We start from the raw sequence: 17195 nt of genomic DNA, 5'->3' as shown, positions 1-17195 counted from the left end.
ATAGTTAGTGTAGCTAACGAAACATTTTTAAAGTCTGCATGTGTGACTATGTGATGGCGTTTCTTTCGTGTAGCTGGCAAACATTTTCCCAACAATTAATCATATGCCCGAAATTTCTCCTCAGCATTTGAAGGACAAATCCGTCATTACACAGCCAAATAAATGCCTAAAACGAAAGTCCCGGCAATCGTACCGGATTCCGTAAGTTTGTCTGGAAAAAGGCCCAGTCCGGTAATTTAATCATACAAAATATCTATTTTTGTTCTTGCTACAAAGAAATAATCAGAAATTATTATATTCTTCTCTTTGTTTTATCTATCTTACACATTGTTGATGATCTTTATAGAAAATTAGATACCACCCCATAATGGAAACTTCCTTGAGAGGAATTTATACACAGAAGATCTTTTGTCTTTTCGAGTTCCTGCGTGGCGCGAACCCTTTTCAAAAGCCGAGCCAAAGATGATCAAATCAGCTTACTCTGATCGAACCAGATTCTCAAAAACACTTCTCATGATTAAGTGAGTTTCTTTCAACTTATAATCCTTATCCCATATAGTGTTGTTTCCACACCCAAAGACGAAAAATGGTCACTATTTTCGTCACATGGCATTATATTCAAATCTGGTAGCAAGAAATTGCCATCCGCCTTGCGATTCTCATTCTCTGCCAAATTCTGACTATGATTCATCTGAAATAAAACGAACCAACCAAAGGGTTTTAGTTGTTCTTAAGTATAGTCACCAAGTCATACAACAAAAGTTAGAGAAAGAGATTAAAGTAGAAAATATGTGTTTTCACCTTCATTCTCTTCAAGTTATCGTTTTCGATGCCTCGCTCGCTGAATGGTGATCTAAGTGATGCAATGTTCTGCTTATCAAAAACACAATCAAAGTTCAGTAATTCAAGTTAATGCTGAAAAGAGTTGTCGATATCATCAAGAACCGAAAACTGCTTGCAAAATACTCCAGAATATTTCAAGAATTGGGTACCTTTTTCCTCTGTAATCTCTTGACATCAAAATCCAAATCTGAAGTTACAAGAACCTGCGAAAAGTAAGAACAAGAACGTTCAATAAATGAAGAATAATAAAGTTGAGTCACAAGAAACAGACGTAGAAGTCCCCACACACACACACACACACAAATTCAATGTTGAGAAAATGGTCCCATGTGACCCATAAAAACATTAAACAACGCGTCATTGAGGTTGATAACCTAACAAAACTTCAGACAAACTTATCCTTAAACTCTTCATTAGCAAATTATAAACACAACTAATCCCAAATAATATCAAACTACCAAATATAACCCAAAACTAATGATATTCCTCTGCTTATATCAAATGTTATACATACCTTAAAAACAATCTATGCATATAATGTAATCACTAAAATCTATCTCTTCTTTCTTCAAACCATCCACTTGCTACCACTCAAATTCACAAACGAACAAAAACAGTAAAACGGCGACGTATCACACGGCCGCCTTCACAAATGACCATAATAACCCTCTCTAGTTAAAACACGGTGCTTTTTTTTTACTCGAAGGATGATGCTTTTTGATTTTGGTCAATGAGTCTTCTTGAAAGCAAAAAAAAAAAAAAAGGACGTATGGAATCTTGGAGCAGAGGAACATTTACAAAAGTTGGCTCAAATCTTGAATCTTTGGTATGTTGTATAACTGAGAGAATCTTGTGTTCCACGATTCAAATCAAGAATTAGGTCGAATTAAGAGATCAACGAGTCTATGTCAGATTTTGATGAATCCAAAACAGAGAAGTGGAACAAACAGATCAGCAAAAAACGAGAGAGAAGAGAGACAAGAACAAACGAACAAACCTTGGATCTAGATCCAACGGTACTGATTTGACGACTAGTAGCTTCGTAACCATCGACATAACCAGATGGAGAAGAAGAAGAACCACCACAACCACCACTCCAAGATAGTGGTGTACTTGGACTACATCTAGATTCAGCTTCTTTTCTTGGACAGCGAGACCGTGGCTGCCGGATTCCCCACCGGAGTGCTGCTACAATCGGATTCTTGATTACTTTGGCTTCTTTAAGCGTCACCAAAAGCTCTGCCACCACTTCACCATCTCTCATCGCACACTTCGTCCAATCATCTGATGAAACCATTCTTTGAATCCAAGAAGAAGAAGAAGAAGATGAAGAAGAAGAAGAGACAAAGCGTAAAGGTACTGAGATACTAACTTTGAGAGAGAGAGAGATAAAGAAAGAAGATGGTGAGATTTTATTAAAATGCGTTTTTATTTGTTTTAATTCTTTATTTCTGATATTTTATTTAATTGATATATATGTATAATATATTAGTACGTGTGAAGATGTGGGAGAATTAAGTGGGACATAAGCAATTAATACTTTAGTCTTATTCAAATTTTGACTAGTTAAATTAGATTGGATCGAAAACAAATTTACTTGGAATATTATGATATAAAAGCTACCACTAAAGAGGTGCTCTAATTTATACAGACTTTGGAATTTTTGTTTGCATTTTACATTAAACTTTTTTTGTTCTTTCCTTCATGATAAATTGATGAAAATTTGTGAATCGATTCCAACACCTCTTATATATTTATATCAACTACTCATTCCGTTTTAGTTTAGTTGTCGTTTTAGCATTTAAATTTTATTTCATAATAGTTGTCGTTTTAGATTATCAATGCAAGTGTTTGGTAAAATTTCTAATTTTATACTCATTGTTTTAATATCTTGACCAATAAAAAAATTAGAAAATATATTGAATAAGGCATAAGGGTAAAGTAGAAAATTTAATTATTTTCTTAATTTTCGTGTAAAAGTCTTAAACGACAAGTAATATAAAATAGAGGGAGTATACATTATCAACTGAACTGAAAGATTTTATTAACTACATTAAATTTGTATCATTTGATAGAATACAAAAAAAAAAAAAAAAAGACTAACCAAACACATGAGAAAATGAAAGAGAAATGGAAGAAATAACTAGATATTTTAATATGCACATAAATTTTGGTTGAAATAAGAAAACGGTTATATCCATTCGAAATACCTCAATATTTCTCTAGAAACAAAAGAATAATGGACTAAAGAATATTTAAATTGTTAAAAACAAAATATATATGGTTATTAATACAAATCATATCATACATTCTCATAAAACATGTCTAACTAGTTCTAATTTTTTGTGTTTAATAATCATATGTACAATTTTTCTTTTGACAGTTTAAATATTCAAATCAACATAAACGCTCATGACATATAAGAAAGACATCGCTATTGAATGTGTACACATAAAAACGTGGCACTAAACCATTTTGAAAACAACATATTCACATGGCTATATTAATGATATATAAACCTATATTATGATTAGATTTTACTACTACAAGTAGTTTGAAGAGCATATTATATGCAATAACCTAAACTTCATCATTATCAAAAGGATCTTGTCTAAGTTACAAGTTGGAAAGACAAATATAGGATTTTTGGATTCAGATTAAACGAGGTGCAAAGAAGACATTAAAAGTACAACTCATCTTTATAATATTTATTTGATATTTATTTTAGATTGCTGGTATTATGATATGTGACAATAATTTTTTTTAGTTTTGTCTTGCTGATTCTTACGGGTACATTGGAAGCAAATATTGCAATAAACTAATCTCTTAATTTTTTGATAATGATCTACTCAGATTAATTCTCGTAAGGATAGCTAAGTTGTTCTTGATGGTTTCGTTTTGATAATGATGTTGATGCCTTTTTTTACAGATTGTCTATGGCTAATGCTTTTGAGCCTTGAAGGAGAAATCAATGATATCAAAACAAGTTAATTTGGGTTTGAAATCGAAGGAATTTGCACATCTTCAATACAGTTATGAGAATCAGTTATTGTATTACTCTTGGATATGGATTGTTTTCATGAAAAAACTCAAAAACAAGAAATGATAGCAAAATCTTATTACAAAAACATAATATATGACTTTAAATGATGTAACAAATCAAGTGGTATGGTTGAGAATGTTATTAGTTGAGCTAGGATTCGAAGAGAAAGAACTAGTATCTATATTGATGAAAAATAGAGCTGATACCTTTGTTTTTCTATAACTTCTTCACAATTCATTAATTATTTTGTTTCCGTGAAAGCTCTCAATCTTTTTCTCTTCTAGCATTTTCTCGAAAACACTGACGAGTAGTTGACAAAAAAAAAGGTTATATGCCATTGCAACTGATTGAAACCCAATTTATCACAAACACACGAAACATTTACTCATGGAACATCACTTGGTGGGAGAATTGTAAGTGAACGAAAGACTCGATCTACATCATTGTTTAAGCAAAGAATAAAGAGCAAGTTATAATTACCAAATCTCATGTACCAAAACTCTTGTAAAATTACATAATACAAGCTTTTAGGGAGTACTGGATTAACCTTGTATTATTTGATTGGAGACAAAAGAATAAATTAAGTGATATATATAGACATAAGTTTAGGTTTTGTGGAGGATTAATAATTTTACCTGTGATCTTTTTTAGGTCTACATTGCCACCCAAGTTATATGAGTATCGTTTATTTATTTATTTATTTTTTTACAATTTGTTGCCTTGAATTGGTGTGCCTTGAATTAGTTCGTTGGTGTAAATATTAACACAAAACATATGAAAATACATAATTCTTTATCTTGCGCGAGTCATCCATAAATATTGGACCTGTCATGGTGTGAAGATAAGTCACAACCTTTAATTCCTTTAGAAGCTATAACTTGGAGCATAGTCATGATCGATCTCTATGCTTGTTTGCTGTTTCCAAGGTTTATCTTTGGAAAGTGGTCAACAAAAGAAGCAAGATTTTCTTAATTACTATTGTCTAATTGTGTTCATTCTCATGAAATGCTTCAGAACTCTTTAAGGATAGTTTTCATTTAAATGCGCTCATGAAATTTTGAAAAACAAACAAACAGCTTATAAAAACCTAACAAGGGTCTAAGCAATGAGACTAATAACTACACTCATTTCTACCTATACCTAAGTGAGATATTTTCAGTCTTCCCATCTAGAGCACCGAAGAGAAGTGAGATTGGCAGGTTTAAGATGTTGGACTGCGTAAATCAATTCGTGGGCTAGGCTAGGCCCATTAAAGACGTATTGATTTTCATTGACCCATGACCCATCTCACCAACACGTCAAATACATGAAACCTTTTCCTCTAGTTGTGTGGTTTTTCGTCGGTCAATAAGACTTTAGTTCGCACAAGCAGGTCTTGTTCCACGGTTGGTCCGCAATGAATTTTCTAATATTTTTGAATTAATATTTGTAATTAAAATGATATAATATTCATGAATAATTGCATATATTTTAGTTAAATTTTGATTTTAGAGATTGGATGCTAATTTTTTTTTTTAAAATTATTATTTTGATGATACAATATCATATATATGTCTGATTGGGTCCATATATTGTAATGTCCAAAGTAAATAACAATAAACTAATTCACATATGTTTTCAGTTTTCAAAAATCTTGTTCAAAATAATCAAAACTGATTCAAAAATTATAACCATAAGCTAAGGTTTATATAGTGTCTGTGTTAGATATGGACGTACATGTGCTGGTGCTGCTATGGGATGAGACTCATGAGAGTGACAGGGGAAAATAAAATCGTAACGTGAAAACTGAAAGAACAAACACTCTAACGACAAAGTCAATAGTTTCTTCTTCCATATTCAACCATTGGGAGATTCAAACCTTGTTCAAAAGCTCACATCACATGGCCTAGTGAATCCAATTTCCCCTTCCATTCACTGTATACTTATCTTGTATGAATATAAAAGGGTTTTGTACAAAAAAACATTCTAACTCGCCAAATTTTGCAACTTTATTCTCTATCTCTAAGAAATACAAATTAATCATTCGAAGTAAAAAATTATACGCAATATAAATCTTTTCGTTGCCGTCAAGTTTGTAAAATTTAGATGAATAATATATCAAATCGAAACCCTCGTGACGAAGAATTCAACTCTACCTTTAAAATTTTTACCCCCAACCCCGTCCGACTATAGAACCAATTTAACCACCCTCCTTGCCGATGAGCAAATCCAGCTTGCTCCTCTCGTGCCGACAAGAATCCCGGCTATGGAACCTTCTCCAACGTCACTTAGTCTCTTGACCGTGACCATTATATCGTCTAACGCTTTGTCCGTGAATGATTATTCGACAAACCGTGTTATCACTTGCACCAATTTGCTACCTAGCTTTGGTCTCCAAGCTCTCATGGATTTTTTGTCGAATTGTTTTAGCTATCTTTGTGCAATATCTGCTTTAACCTTTGTACGCTTGTCCTACTTTGTTTTAAGCCTTTTTATCCTTGTAACATTGGCTACTTTGTACTTTGTCTCATTTGAATGAATGAGAACAAATGTTTGACCAAAAAAAAAAAAAGGTTATATTGCGAATTATTTTTAACTTTGTATGATTAATCTGTATTTTTTAGATGAAATGTAAAGTTGGAAAAATTGGCGAGTAAGAAGATTTTTTTGCATAAAACCCAATATAAATCATATAGTTACTGAAACAAAATAATTGTTTTAATTGGCCAGTAAAGATAGTTTAAAAGACCAGAAAACTTAGTTGTAGCCTTGTAAGTACCCGAAATTAATTTATTTTAAACTAAGAGCATTTTTATTAGTAGTCTTTCAATAAAAGACTCTCCAAAAAAAAATCAAAAAAAATCAAAAAAATCAAAAAATAAAAAAGAGAATGAAGAGAGTCATTTAAATGAAAAACTTTGAGATAATCATGAAAAACTCAAATAACACTTGTTTTCACATGATTGGTTCAGTTTTTTTTTTTCTAATTTAAATTTAATTATACAATTAAATTTTATTTTAAATATGAATTTTATATTAATGAGAGACTCAAGAGAGTATCTCACCAATAAAAGTGCTCTATCGTCTTAGTCCAAAATCTAGTTACCTGAAAAATAAAATTGTGTTATGAGAGAAAGGATACTAATTATTCCTGACGCAAAAGTGACTACAACAATAAACAACAATAAAAATATAAAATGTTGGATTCATGAAACATAGTGATTAATATAAGATTTTAATATATTTATGTTAGAAGTTTAAATTTTGAATGAGCCAAAGAAACTTATAATTGATGACTTGATGTTATTGTTAAGCAGGTCAAAAATGTTTAAATAAACCAAGGCACATGGAAACGAGCCGATAGATGGTTTTAGCTTATTTGCATTACGAAATAAAGCTTCTTTTTTTTTTTTTGGAATAACACTATAATCTTATTTTAAAGCTGAGAGAAAATCAATTTTCTAAAATTCTTATTTCGTTGAATAACAAAAAAAAAATATGATGTAAAACTGAAAAAAGAAGGGAAGAGACAATGACATCAATCACAATTTTATTTTTTTACTTTTCATTTTACAAAATTACGAGATGTTCTTTTATTATATATAATCAAAAGAACTTTTTTTTTTGTGTGGCTAAGATATACTAGAAGCATTTTGTATTTGTCTGTAAGAACAAAAGAACTTCAACGAATTAGGAGATAAGGAGGGAACAAAGATCCCATGGAGTGCGGTTAATGGGAATGACAAAAAGTCACACTTCAATTTCTCTGTCTTTTTGGAGTCAAATGTAACATTTACTTTGCACAAAAAAAAAATGTAACATTTACTTGCTCTCAGCCTCTCACTTTCCTCCAAAACCGCGTTCTCTTGGAGAGCCTTTATTTATTTTCTTCTCTCCAACTTTCACTTCTACTTCTATTCTTTAAAGTCCTAGGTTTTAACTTATTGATGAGAATTTGTATTAGAGTTATCGTTTAATTGCAAGCCATATTTATTCGGCTACGCATGTGAGACTTATAGGAGTCAAATGATGTTTTATTTGATTAGTAATAATGAATGAACATTAAAATACGAGTAATATAAAAACTATAGAAGAAACCTAGATACTCACTGATAAAAACTCTAATCAATGAGTATTCAACGATAACACTAATATACAAATGAATGAATCAATGTTCTAATAACCGCTTTACGGATTGTTTAGGCGTTAGGCATCTATAAATCATGGAGATTATTTTGTAGGTGTTGAAGTTGGACGTTTTGTTTACTAAACGGTATAATATGGTTACACCATGATTAAAGGCCGGTTTTTAAAGTTTTCTTAAGCTGAATCTTAGCAATAAATGATTAAAATTAAATCCCAACTAAGTCATTATTGCTAAGAGGATTTCTTATGTAAGCAACAAAAAAAATAGTTAAAAACCATATTTTACAAATATATTACTTAAATATTCCTAAGATTTATTTCTAAGACACTATGGATAATCATGCTCTTACAGGCTTAAACGCTTCTAAGCGGTTCGAAGCGATCATAGATTTCAGTTTGTAAAATTTATTTATATATATTTGGTTATTAAATTTCATATTGTTTAATATGAATTAATGTTTTTGTGTAATTCTTCTGTATAATTTGCTCATTTTTATTTCTTAAAAGGACTTTTTTTGTCTAAATTTCATATATGAAAATTTTAATGTCTTAGTTCTGATATTTATATTATATCTTTAAGTAAATTATGTCGTTTTAGCTTAAAATCTATATTTAAGAATTATGATATTTGAATTATTTTGTTTATGAAGTATAATATTATATATATTTTTACTATAAATCAATAATATATAATGTTTTATGTTGTCAATGTTTAAGCCGTCTAAAATCGGTTAAGCCACAATTGAACGTTTTAGGTTCCCTCTCATTTAGGATCTAGCGTTTTAAATACTTGACTGAACATTTTATTATTATTTTGGACTGAACATTAATTTTAAAACTCAATTTTTAGTCATCATAGACTTTCTGTTATGTGGTGTAGAAAAATAAACTTGATTTTCTTCTATACGAATATCTTGTAACTATCACAAATTTTTGACATTTTGAACCAGATAGATTAAATGAATTTTAACAATTTAAGCGTAAACTACACGATCCATGCCAAAGCTTTTTCTTAGCATTTTTTTTTGTATCTTACATTGGTTAACGTAACTTATAAATCGTGATCTTTATAGTCATACCTAAGCTTATTCATCGACAAACGATCTAAATTATGAGCAGTCACATTTTGTGGAATTAGTTGCTTAGTGCCAACAATTAGCAACATTCAAACCATATAACTGAAATGACAAGAGTCACCAGTAAGTACTTGTGGTTTTATGTTTGTGAGATTTTTTATCTTCTCGACATAATATACAAAAAGGCAAACAAACTTGATAATATTTTGTTTTCTTTCTGTTTTCAAAACTAAAATAAGAAAATTTTGTCAACATAGATTAGATACTCTTGTACCAAGAACATAAAATAGGATAGATAACACCAAAAGATACTGCATGTGTGTATGCAAGCTGAGGAACAATGTCTCTGAAACCTCCAAAGTGCATGTTGAATTAACTCCAATCCATTATAATAAAATAAGCATATATATATATATATATATATATATATATATTATTAAAACTACATTTATTCTATAGAATATTAGTCTTGTTGTGACCTTTTGTTGATGATTCAATGGACCCTCCATATTTGCATGTGACTGAGTGTGGAATGGGACGAGAGAATGGCGGTCTTTGATATGGGGACGTCACCTTATTATTTCACATTTATCTACAAATTAAATCACATGCATAGTTAATATTTTTGTCAAAATTCTTTTTGCAATTAAACTAAGTAGTAATTACAAAAAAAAAAATTAGAATTACATTTTATCTTTTTATCAAAAGATTACAATTTATCTTTAATTTTCGTAATTATCTATATTTATAATCTTGATATGAAATTTTTTAGCTAATGTTTATTCCCTCCAATCTTTGTATATCTATCTTAGGAGATTTTATTCAGTCATAATTTTTAACCGAATATGAATTCAATCATAATCTATCGTTCTTCATTCGGTATGGAACGTTACGTTCGCCTAATTTTAGCGTTAGAGCCAGCGCAAATACTGTGACTAGAGAAAGTCATTTTCAATCATCTATGACATTTAAAGGACTGGTTTGACTTCACAAACAAGTGTTGGAGGAAGTTGGTTTCTTGTTTAATAGTTTTAATATTGATGATCATAAAACATAAAAAAGTGACCTCTAATAATTGTTCAAATAGTTACTCTTTAAACTAACTGATCTAAAATGTGTATGCTAAAAGTTGCTAACATATCCCATTTCTTCATATGGTAAGTCACTAGAATGCAACGCACAAAACTATATGTTCGAACAAATGTATCATTCGAGAAAATATATATTACTCCTAAATGGATACTAGATTTATTTTGGGTTGTATATATAGTTAATTGGGAGAATTTGTGCAGAGGTAAAAACAGAGCAAGTAATTTGCGAATCGGTAAATGTTTTTTTTGTCTCAAACAATAGAAAAAACACTGTAACAAGTGGTCCTCAATTTCTCAATAATAACGAAAAAACCATGTTGATTTTTTTGATATGCGCGTGACAGACGCTTTGACTTTTGGGAGAGAATAAAAATGAACTGACAGACATTAAATGCTCAACACGTGAACGGACTCTTACCAAACTAACAATAATTGTTTGTTTCTCGAATTAGAGCAATTTTAACACGCTACAAACATATATTACACGATTTTAATACTTATACACATGTAAACACATAAATAGAGCGTTAAAAGTTATTAGTGTTAAGCTATTGGATCTATGTATATATGTAAATATATACATATACACACATATATATATATATATAATAGAACGTTATTAACATTTATATACAAGTAAACACGTATATAGAGCGTTATTAACATTAAAATACATGTAAGCAAGTATATAGAACGAACGTTATTAGCAAGTAAAATACATTTATATACAAGTAAACACGTACATAGAGCGTTATTAACATTAAAATACATGTAAGCACGTATATAGAACGTTATTAATATTTATATACATATAAAGACGTAGATAGAACGTTGTTAACATTTGTGTACATGCATGCACGCTACAAAACCACTCATATTCGTCTAGAAAGAAACAAAAAAAACTTCGTCGGTTTACTAAGCGCGTGAGGCTAAATATGGAAAGAGGATGGGCTAATATTAGAATTGTTTTAGACCCCGACAAAATTTTATCAAAAACTAATTTCATCCCAGATCTTTACTTGTGAGCTAATTATCTCTAGTTAATTTACAGCTGAATGAAGAAAAGGACATGAATCACAATCAAAACCATTTCATCACCCATGTTTATCTATGTCGTTATGGGTCCCACGTCACGCGTTTACGACCTAGGCCCTACTTATATTTATTCATAATTCTTGTCTGATTTTCCCATAACTTTGTATGTAGTCCCAAAACACTAATTGTTTTATGTTTTTTTTTTTTATTAAAGATAATTGTAATGTTCAAGTTTCTCATTACCTCAAAGTCGACAAAAAAAAAAAAAAAAAACCAATTAAGATAAGCTAATAAAATGATTCACTAAACATATGATGACCCTCTATGCTATAAAGACAAACAATCTAGACATATTAGCGTATGATCTAATTGCATGTTAAAGTCATATTTATAAAATTTTGCATAATCGGAGCTCGTTTCGTGGGTTTTAAATCTCACATATTTGCATCATTTACAATTTCTAAGACGGATTTTCTTGTACAAGCTTGTTTGATCTATTTTAATGAACCTTGTTTAATCTCTTTTTTGGTCCATGCCGTCCATTTGGAGATATATATTGAATACTCTCTTTCTCTTTCAGAAGTATGGTACTAATTGAAACTTGGAAGATTAGTCCATATCTACTCACACGTGCCAAAATAGTAATAAAGAGACAAAATCCGCAATACAACTCTTTGTTTGAGCTTCTCACTCTCACATGCTTTGCTTTATTGTTTGATCGACCCATACAATTAAACCACGTATCAAACAAAGACTCAGTTAACTAAGTAAAAATGATAATACTAGACATATTAACACATTTGTTGTCTAATTAATAAAGTTACAGTAGTAGTAATGTTATTATTTCAAAGGTACATATATTTCCACTATGTAACTTACTGATATGTACACCATCAAGAGAGATAAATTAATCACTTCTGTTTTTTTTTCCTTGTGGACATGGATGCAAATATATACCGACGAAAAAGCAAGCATTAGGGTTAAAATGCTCATACATATACTTTAATTTTAATTTATTATCAAAAAAAAATCATTAGGGTATAAAATGATTATTAGTAGGGTTAAAATGATCAGTTATTTGATAAAAAGTTAATGACCTACTCTAGTGGTTTTTCTTGTTGTCATAATTGCGGTCTAAGATTCTATCATCAATATGTTACTGGAATCAACCAATATTATTTGGCACTTGTCATTTTGATGTATCCATTCTACCTGCACACTCTTTTGCCCAACATATTCTTCTATTACCTCTTATTCCAATTATTATTGACTCTAAAAGGATATATTCTCTGGATTGAAAACTTTGTTTTACAGAAAATTTATGTTTTTATTTTGACGCAACAAAATATAAATTGAAGAAAAAACAAAATTCGTATATAAGAAGAGAACCCACTGATGTCAAAAAAAAAAAAAAGAGAACACACTGAAGAAGAAGTAGTTACAATGTGACATTCCCTATATACAAGTATCATATACTACTATAAAAAATTGTGGATAAGTTTATGTAATATCATTATTTAATTTCCAAGTTTTAGTAATGGTCATAGACTCATAATCACCGATTTATTTAGATATTAGTAAACCTACATTTCTTTAAATGACAAATAATGTATTAAGAGTTTTTTTAATAGGTCGCAGACTCGTAGGTAAACTGTGCACTCAGAAATCATGGGTATGATGACAATACATTAAGGTTTGTTTCAATAATAACATAACAAAATAATATTAAAGAAGGAAAAAAAAAGATGGTTTTGGGTGTTTGATTGAGTCATTATCGAAGGCTCACATGGGTGAAGAATGGTGATGAAAGAGTCATACTAGTTATCAAACTATTTATTTTCCAATTATTAATCGTTATTATTAATCAGTTGGGGAAAAATCTAGAAAAATTTGGCAGTATCTAAGATATAGAGACATGTTGTGATGATCAAACCCATGTGAAAATAGGTACAGTGGGTTTGAAGTTTCACCGCAGCCAAAAAATCTCTTTGGATCCAACTTGTTCACAATTGGAAAATAAAGATAATTGATACATATATATATACATATATATATATATATATATATAAGTAGGGTTGTCAATATGTAGATATATAGCTATCTACTAATTTACCTTAAAAATAACCCCATAACTTAGGATATACATAAAACTATTATTTCTTCAAGTATAATATATGTAACTTGGGACAACAAAAAAAGGAACTTGAGTAAGAATAAGAAAAAATAAATTTTCCCCGGTTTGGATTTTTTAAACCGTTTTAATCAACTTATATATGTTGATATTATTTTTTGAAAACAATTCTTATGAAACTAATACTGAACAAATGCACTCTTACAATAGTTGTGATAATTTTTTTGTTCATAAATTTGATTCTATTTTAAGCTTGTAGATAAATTACGAAAATACTTTCCAAAAATATCTCTAAATAAAAAAATATTCTCCGACAGATTACCATGTAGTTTTTGAAGCTTTCAATTTTCACTATAATATGTGACAGAATTAGATAATCCATTTGCCCATGTCGCAGCAACTTCGAATACAACAAATGAAGTAAATTTAAGAATTTTAAATTAAAGAAATTAATTAATATAGCTCTCTCTCACATCAAACAAAATCCATAAGATTTTCTGGGTCGTATTGGTAATGTTGTGGGTCCAATTTAGGACCAAATTGATTGCCAGTTAATTGCCAAAGAAATTTTTAACACAAAACATTTCTCTCTCTCTCTCTCAAGAAGCTAAAGCCAACACTACTTATAGCCACCCTTCACTCTTCCAAAAACGCTCCTTCACTCTCATCATTCTTTCTTCACTCTCTTCTTTCAAAACATTTCCACAAACACACTAAACTCACCTGAACTCTTTTCCCATTTACCATTCACACTAATGGCACGACCACAACAACGGTTTCGAGGCGTTAGACAAAGGCATTGGGGCTCTTGGGTCTCCGAAATTCGTCACCCACTCTTGTAAACCCTCCCTCCCTCTCTCAAATTCCCAAATTACCCTCTGTCGCTTTTCTTTTTTATAACAAGAAGTTCCGGACTTTAGACCCATAATCGTCTCATAATATTTAGTAGTGACCTAACTTTTTTTTATACTTTTTTAGGAAAACAAGAATCTGGCTAGGGACGTTTGAGACCGCGGAGGATGCAGCAAGGGCCTACGACGAGGCGGCGAGGCTAATGTGTGGTCCTAGAGCTCGTACCAATTTCCCATACAACCCTAATGCCATTCCTACTTCCTCTTCCAAGCTTCTTTCAGCCACACTCACAGCTAAACTCCACAAATGCTACATGGCTTCTCTTCAAATGACCAAGCAAACGCAAACACAAACGCAAACGCAGACCGCAAGATCACAATCCCCGGACACTGACGGTGTGACGGCCAATGGAAACCAGTTTAACAGGGAAGTAGGAGTAACGGAGACGACGGAGATCAAGTGGGAAGATGGAAACGTGAATATGCAACAGAATTTTAGGCCATTGGAGGAAGATCATATTGAGCAAATGATTGAGGAGCTGCTTCACTACGGTTCCATTGAGCTTTGCTCTGTTTTACCAACTCAGACGCTGTGAGAAATGGCCCTGTCGTTTTAGCGTATTCTTTTTATTTTATTTTATTTTTATTTTAATTCCACAAAACGGCGTCGTAAGTGATGAGGTAGTAGTGAGAGAAGGAGAGAAAAGGCTAATTTCAAGACATTTTGATCTGAATTGGCCTCTTTTGAAACACTGGTTCTGGTTTCCATAAGAGGCAATCGATCATATGCTATGTAATGTATAGTATTATAAAAAATGTTATCAATTTCTTTGGATCATTTTCTGATTTTCTCCATGTAAACGAATTGATGAACACTTAACCAAAACTACAAATTACACATGTGTTCGTGTGTGAAAAAGTGGGGATTTGATGTAGTGAAAAGATACAACAATGAGAAGAAAGATATCTAAAGGAGAGAGAGACGAGTGTTTGAATATTTTGAGTTAGCTTTTGGTTTTGTTCCATGCATGTTCTCATTTTTCAACGGTGGGCCTTATTTTTTATATTTTGTTTTTTAGTAATTTGGGATTGCTGCTAAGTAGAAAAAGAGTGTCCCTAGCTGTGGCTTGACGACCATAAAATCCAACTTTTAAATTAGAGGGATTTGTGTTTTCCAGCACCTTATATTAAAATAGAAAAAATATTTGTTAGCTACATAAAATATTCGTCAAATAGTTACAAATTGAAAAATAGATGTTTGACTGCAAATACTCTGTTTCCTTAGAGAACACTCGTTCTTCGAGCAGTCCAAACTTAGCAGAATCGTGAAGCATATATCCTCTCACTTTTTTGATATATGATCCGGTTCCTCATAGAACTTAATTATGCAAGTCTCCCTTTTTTTTTTTTGGGTTTCAGTAAAAAAAACACACTAGTGTTTTCTAACCACTACTTTTTTTTTTTGGTAACAAAATACATTTACATTTACCACAGCGAGTTAAATACGAAAATAAATATTGTATAACAAGAATGAAAAACATAACATGAGGAGGCTTTGAATATCCTTGACGATCGGTTGATTCTTCTTGCATGCATATACACGATATCAGTTGTTAGCAATATGCCAAAACAACACAAAAAATAACTATAATGGAAAATTCAACATGGTTAAGCTCGTTGCGATATAACCAGTACACATGCAATGCATCTAAATTGCAGCAGACAAATGATTTGACGTTAGGAATTATTTGGATTTAAAGATTTTCTTGTCCCTATAATTATTTGCATGCAATATATGGTTTATTTGTCGAACTATAAATTTGATAATCCTTAAAGAAAAAAAAATATATACCGCAAATCTGATCATCCTCAAATTAAATTAGCTATATTACTCAAATTATAAGCACAAAATTGTATGTCCTCTTATATTTGATAAGGTTTCTTGTCAAATTATGAAAACCTATTTTCTATTAAAGATGATTTATTTGCATGGTACAGATTATTTGTTTGTCGATATAAATTTCATTTTTTTCAAATTTAAGATTACATAATCTCAAATTCTCAAATATTTTTTTGTACATAATCATACATAAATGGTACAATTTATTTCCAAAAGTAAATTTTACGAGGCTAAAGAAATACATTTTTTAAAGATGTTCTAAACTAATTTATTCAAAGTTCCGTAGGCATGCATGCAATCACATTTGATTTGGTAACAACCTGATATTGACTGCGTGACTATGTATACTCTCCGAGTCTGAGATCCATTAACAACAAATAAAATAAAAGAAGAAAATAACCAGTTATATGGGACAAAATTTGTCAAACGATACATATTATTAGAATCTCAACGTGATATTATTTTTTGGATCGAGGTCTCTATCGAATAAAACTTATAATGATTATTCGACGTACCTGTTTGGAAATTGATTTTGTTTCCCCACAACCTTTCTAAAAAAGTAAATAAATAAAGAAGAGGAAATTATAAAAGTGTAGTTTTATTCTCATTATTCTGTTTCTTTAAAGCATTTTGAAGCAGCAAAGGAGAGATTTAAATAATGGGCATGCTTGTGAGTTCTTCATCATTACTTCTTTGAACTTCTGTGACCCTTTTTTCCTTTAAGGAAGGTCCTTTTCTATTGTCCCAATAAAAATTTCATTGCACTAACCAAATAAAGATAAATGTGTAAAAAGTAGCGATTCAGATTCACATGAAAACGTATGTTTTCCATTCTTGTTACAGAATATTTATTTTCGTATTTAACTCGTGGTAGTAAATGTAAATGTATTTTGTTCACCCTTGTTTTACCAAAAAGTATTACACATATATGTATGGTTTTTGTTCTTGAGCTTATTTCTAAAACATTTTCAGTTAATTGTGTTAGTTTTTTTTTGATAAATGTGTTAGTTGTGCATCTGTTTTCCACTTGTACTTATCATATTTTATAGAGATTATGAGTTCGAACATGTTTAAGTTAATTATCTTCATTTTTTTAAAAA

General features: G+C 30.6%; 2 protein-coding genes across 2 annotated transcripts; one reads left to right on the top strand and one right to left on the bottom strand.

Annotated features, from left to right (window-relative positions):
* Positions 1 to 206: 206 nt before the first annotated feature.
* LOC9310313 lies at positions 207 to 2289 on the bottom strand. The gene is made up of 4 exons (XM_021023402.1): positions 1841 to 2289; positions 993 to 1046; positions 802 to 870; positions 207 to 691 (listed from the first exon to the last, which is right to left on the bottom strand). The coding sequence occupies exons 1-4, from the start codon at positions 2138 to 2140 to the stop codon at positions 533 to 535; spliced, it is 582 nt and encodes a 193-aa protein (XP_020879061.1). The 5' UTR covers positions 2141 to 2289; the 3' UTR covers positions 207 to 532.
* Positions 2290 to 13828: 11539 nt separating this feature from the next.
* On the top strand, positions 13829 to 15033 carry LOC9310311 (ethylene-responsive transcription factor ERF003). Its single transcript, XM_021020448.1, has 2 exons — positions 13829 to 14182; positions 14323 to 15033. The coding sequence occupies exons 1-2, from the start codon at positions 14100 to 14102 to the stop codon at positions 14789 to 14791; spliced, it is 552 nt and encodes a 183-aa protein (XP_020876107.1). The 5' UTR covers positions 13829 to 14099; the 3' UTR covers positions 14792 to 15033.
* Positions 15034 to 17195: the final 2162 nt, after the last annotated feature.

The sequence above is a fragment of the Arabidopsis lyrata genome (genome assembly GCF_000004255.2).
Source record: "Arabidopsis lyrata subsp. lyrata unplaced genomic scaffold ARALYscaffold_6, whole genome shotgun sequence".
In the NCBI taxonomy this organism is placed as follows: Eukaryota; Viridiplantae; Streptophyta; class Magnoliopsida; order Brassicales; family Brassicaceae; genus Arabidopsis; species Arabidopsis lyrata.
The sequence above is the reverse complement of the archived record's forward strand: the minus strand, read 5'-3'. Positions and strand labels throughout refer to the sequence as shown.

Excerpts from the sequence above, each read along its gene's own strand:
- LOC9310311 (XM_021020448.1), top strand. The coding sequence starts at position 14,100 with ATGGCACGACCACAACAACGGTTTCGAGGCGTTAGACAAAGGCATTGG. Across the intron at positions 14,183-14,322 it reads GAAATTCGTCACCCACTCTT|GAAAACAAGAATCTGGCTAG; the intron begins GTAAACCCTCCC and ends ATACTTTTTTAG.
- LOC9310313 (XM_021023402.1), bottom strand. The coding sequence starts at position 2,140 with ATGGTTTCATCAGATGATTGGACGAAGTGTGCGATGAGAGATGGTGAA. Across the intron at positions 871-992 it reads AGAGATTACAGAGGAAAAAG|AACATTGCATCACTTAGATC; the intron begins GTACCCAATTCT and ends TTTGATAAGCAG. Across the intron at positions 692-801 it reads ATAACTTGAAGAGAATGAAG|ATGAATCATAGTCAGAATTT; the intron begins GTGAAAACACAT and ends GTTTTATTTCAG.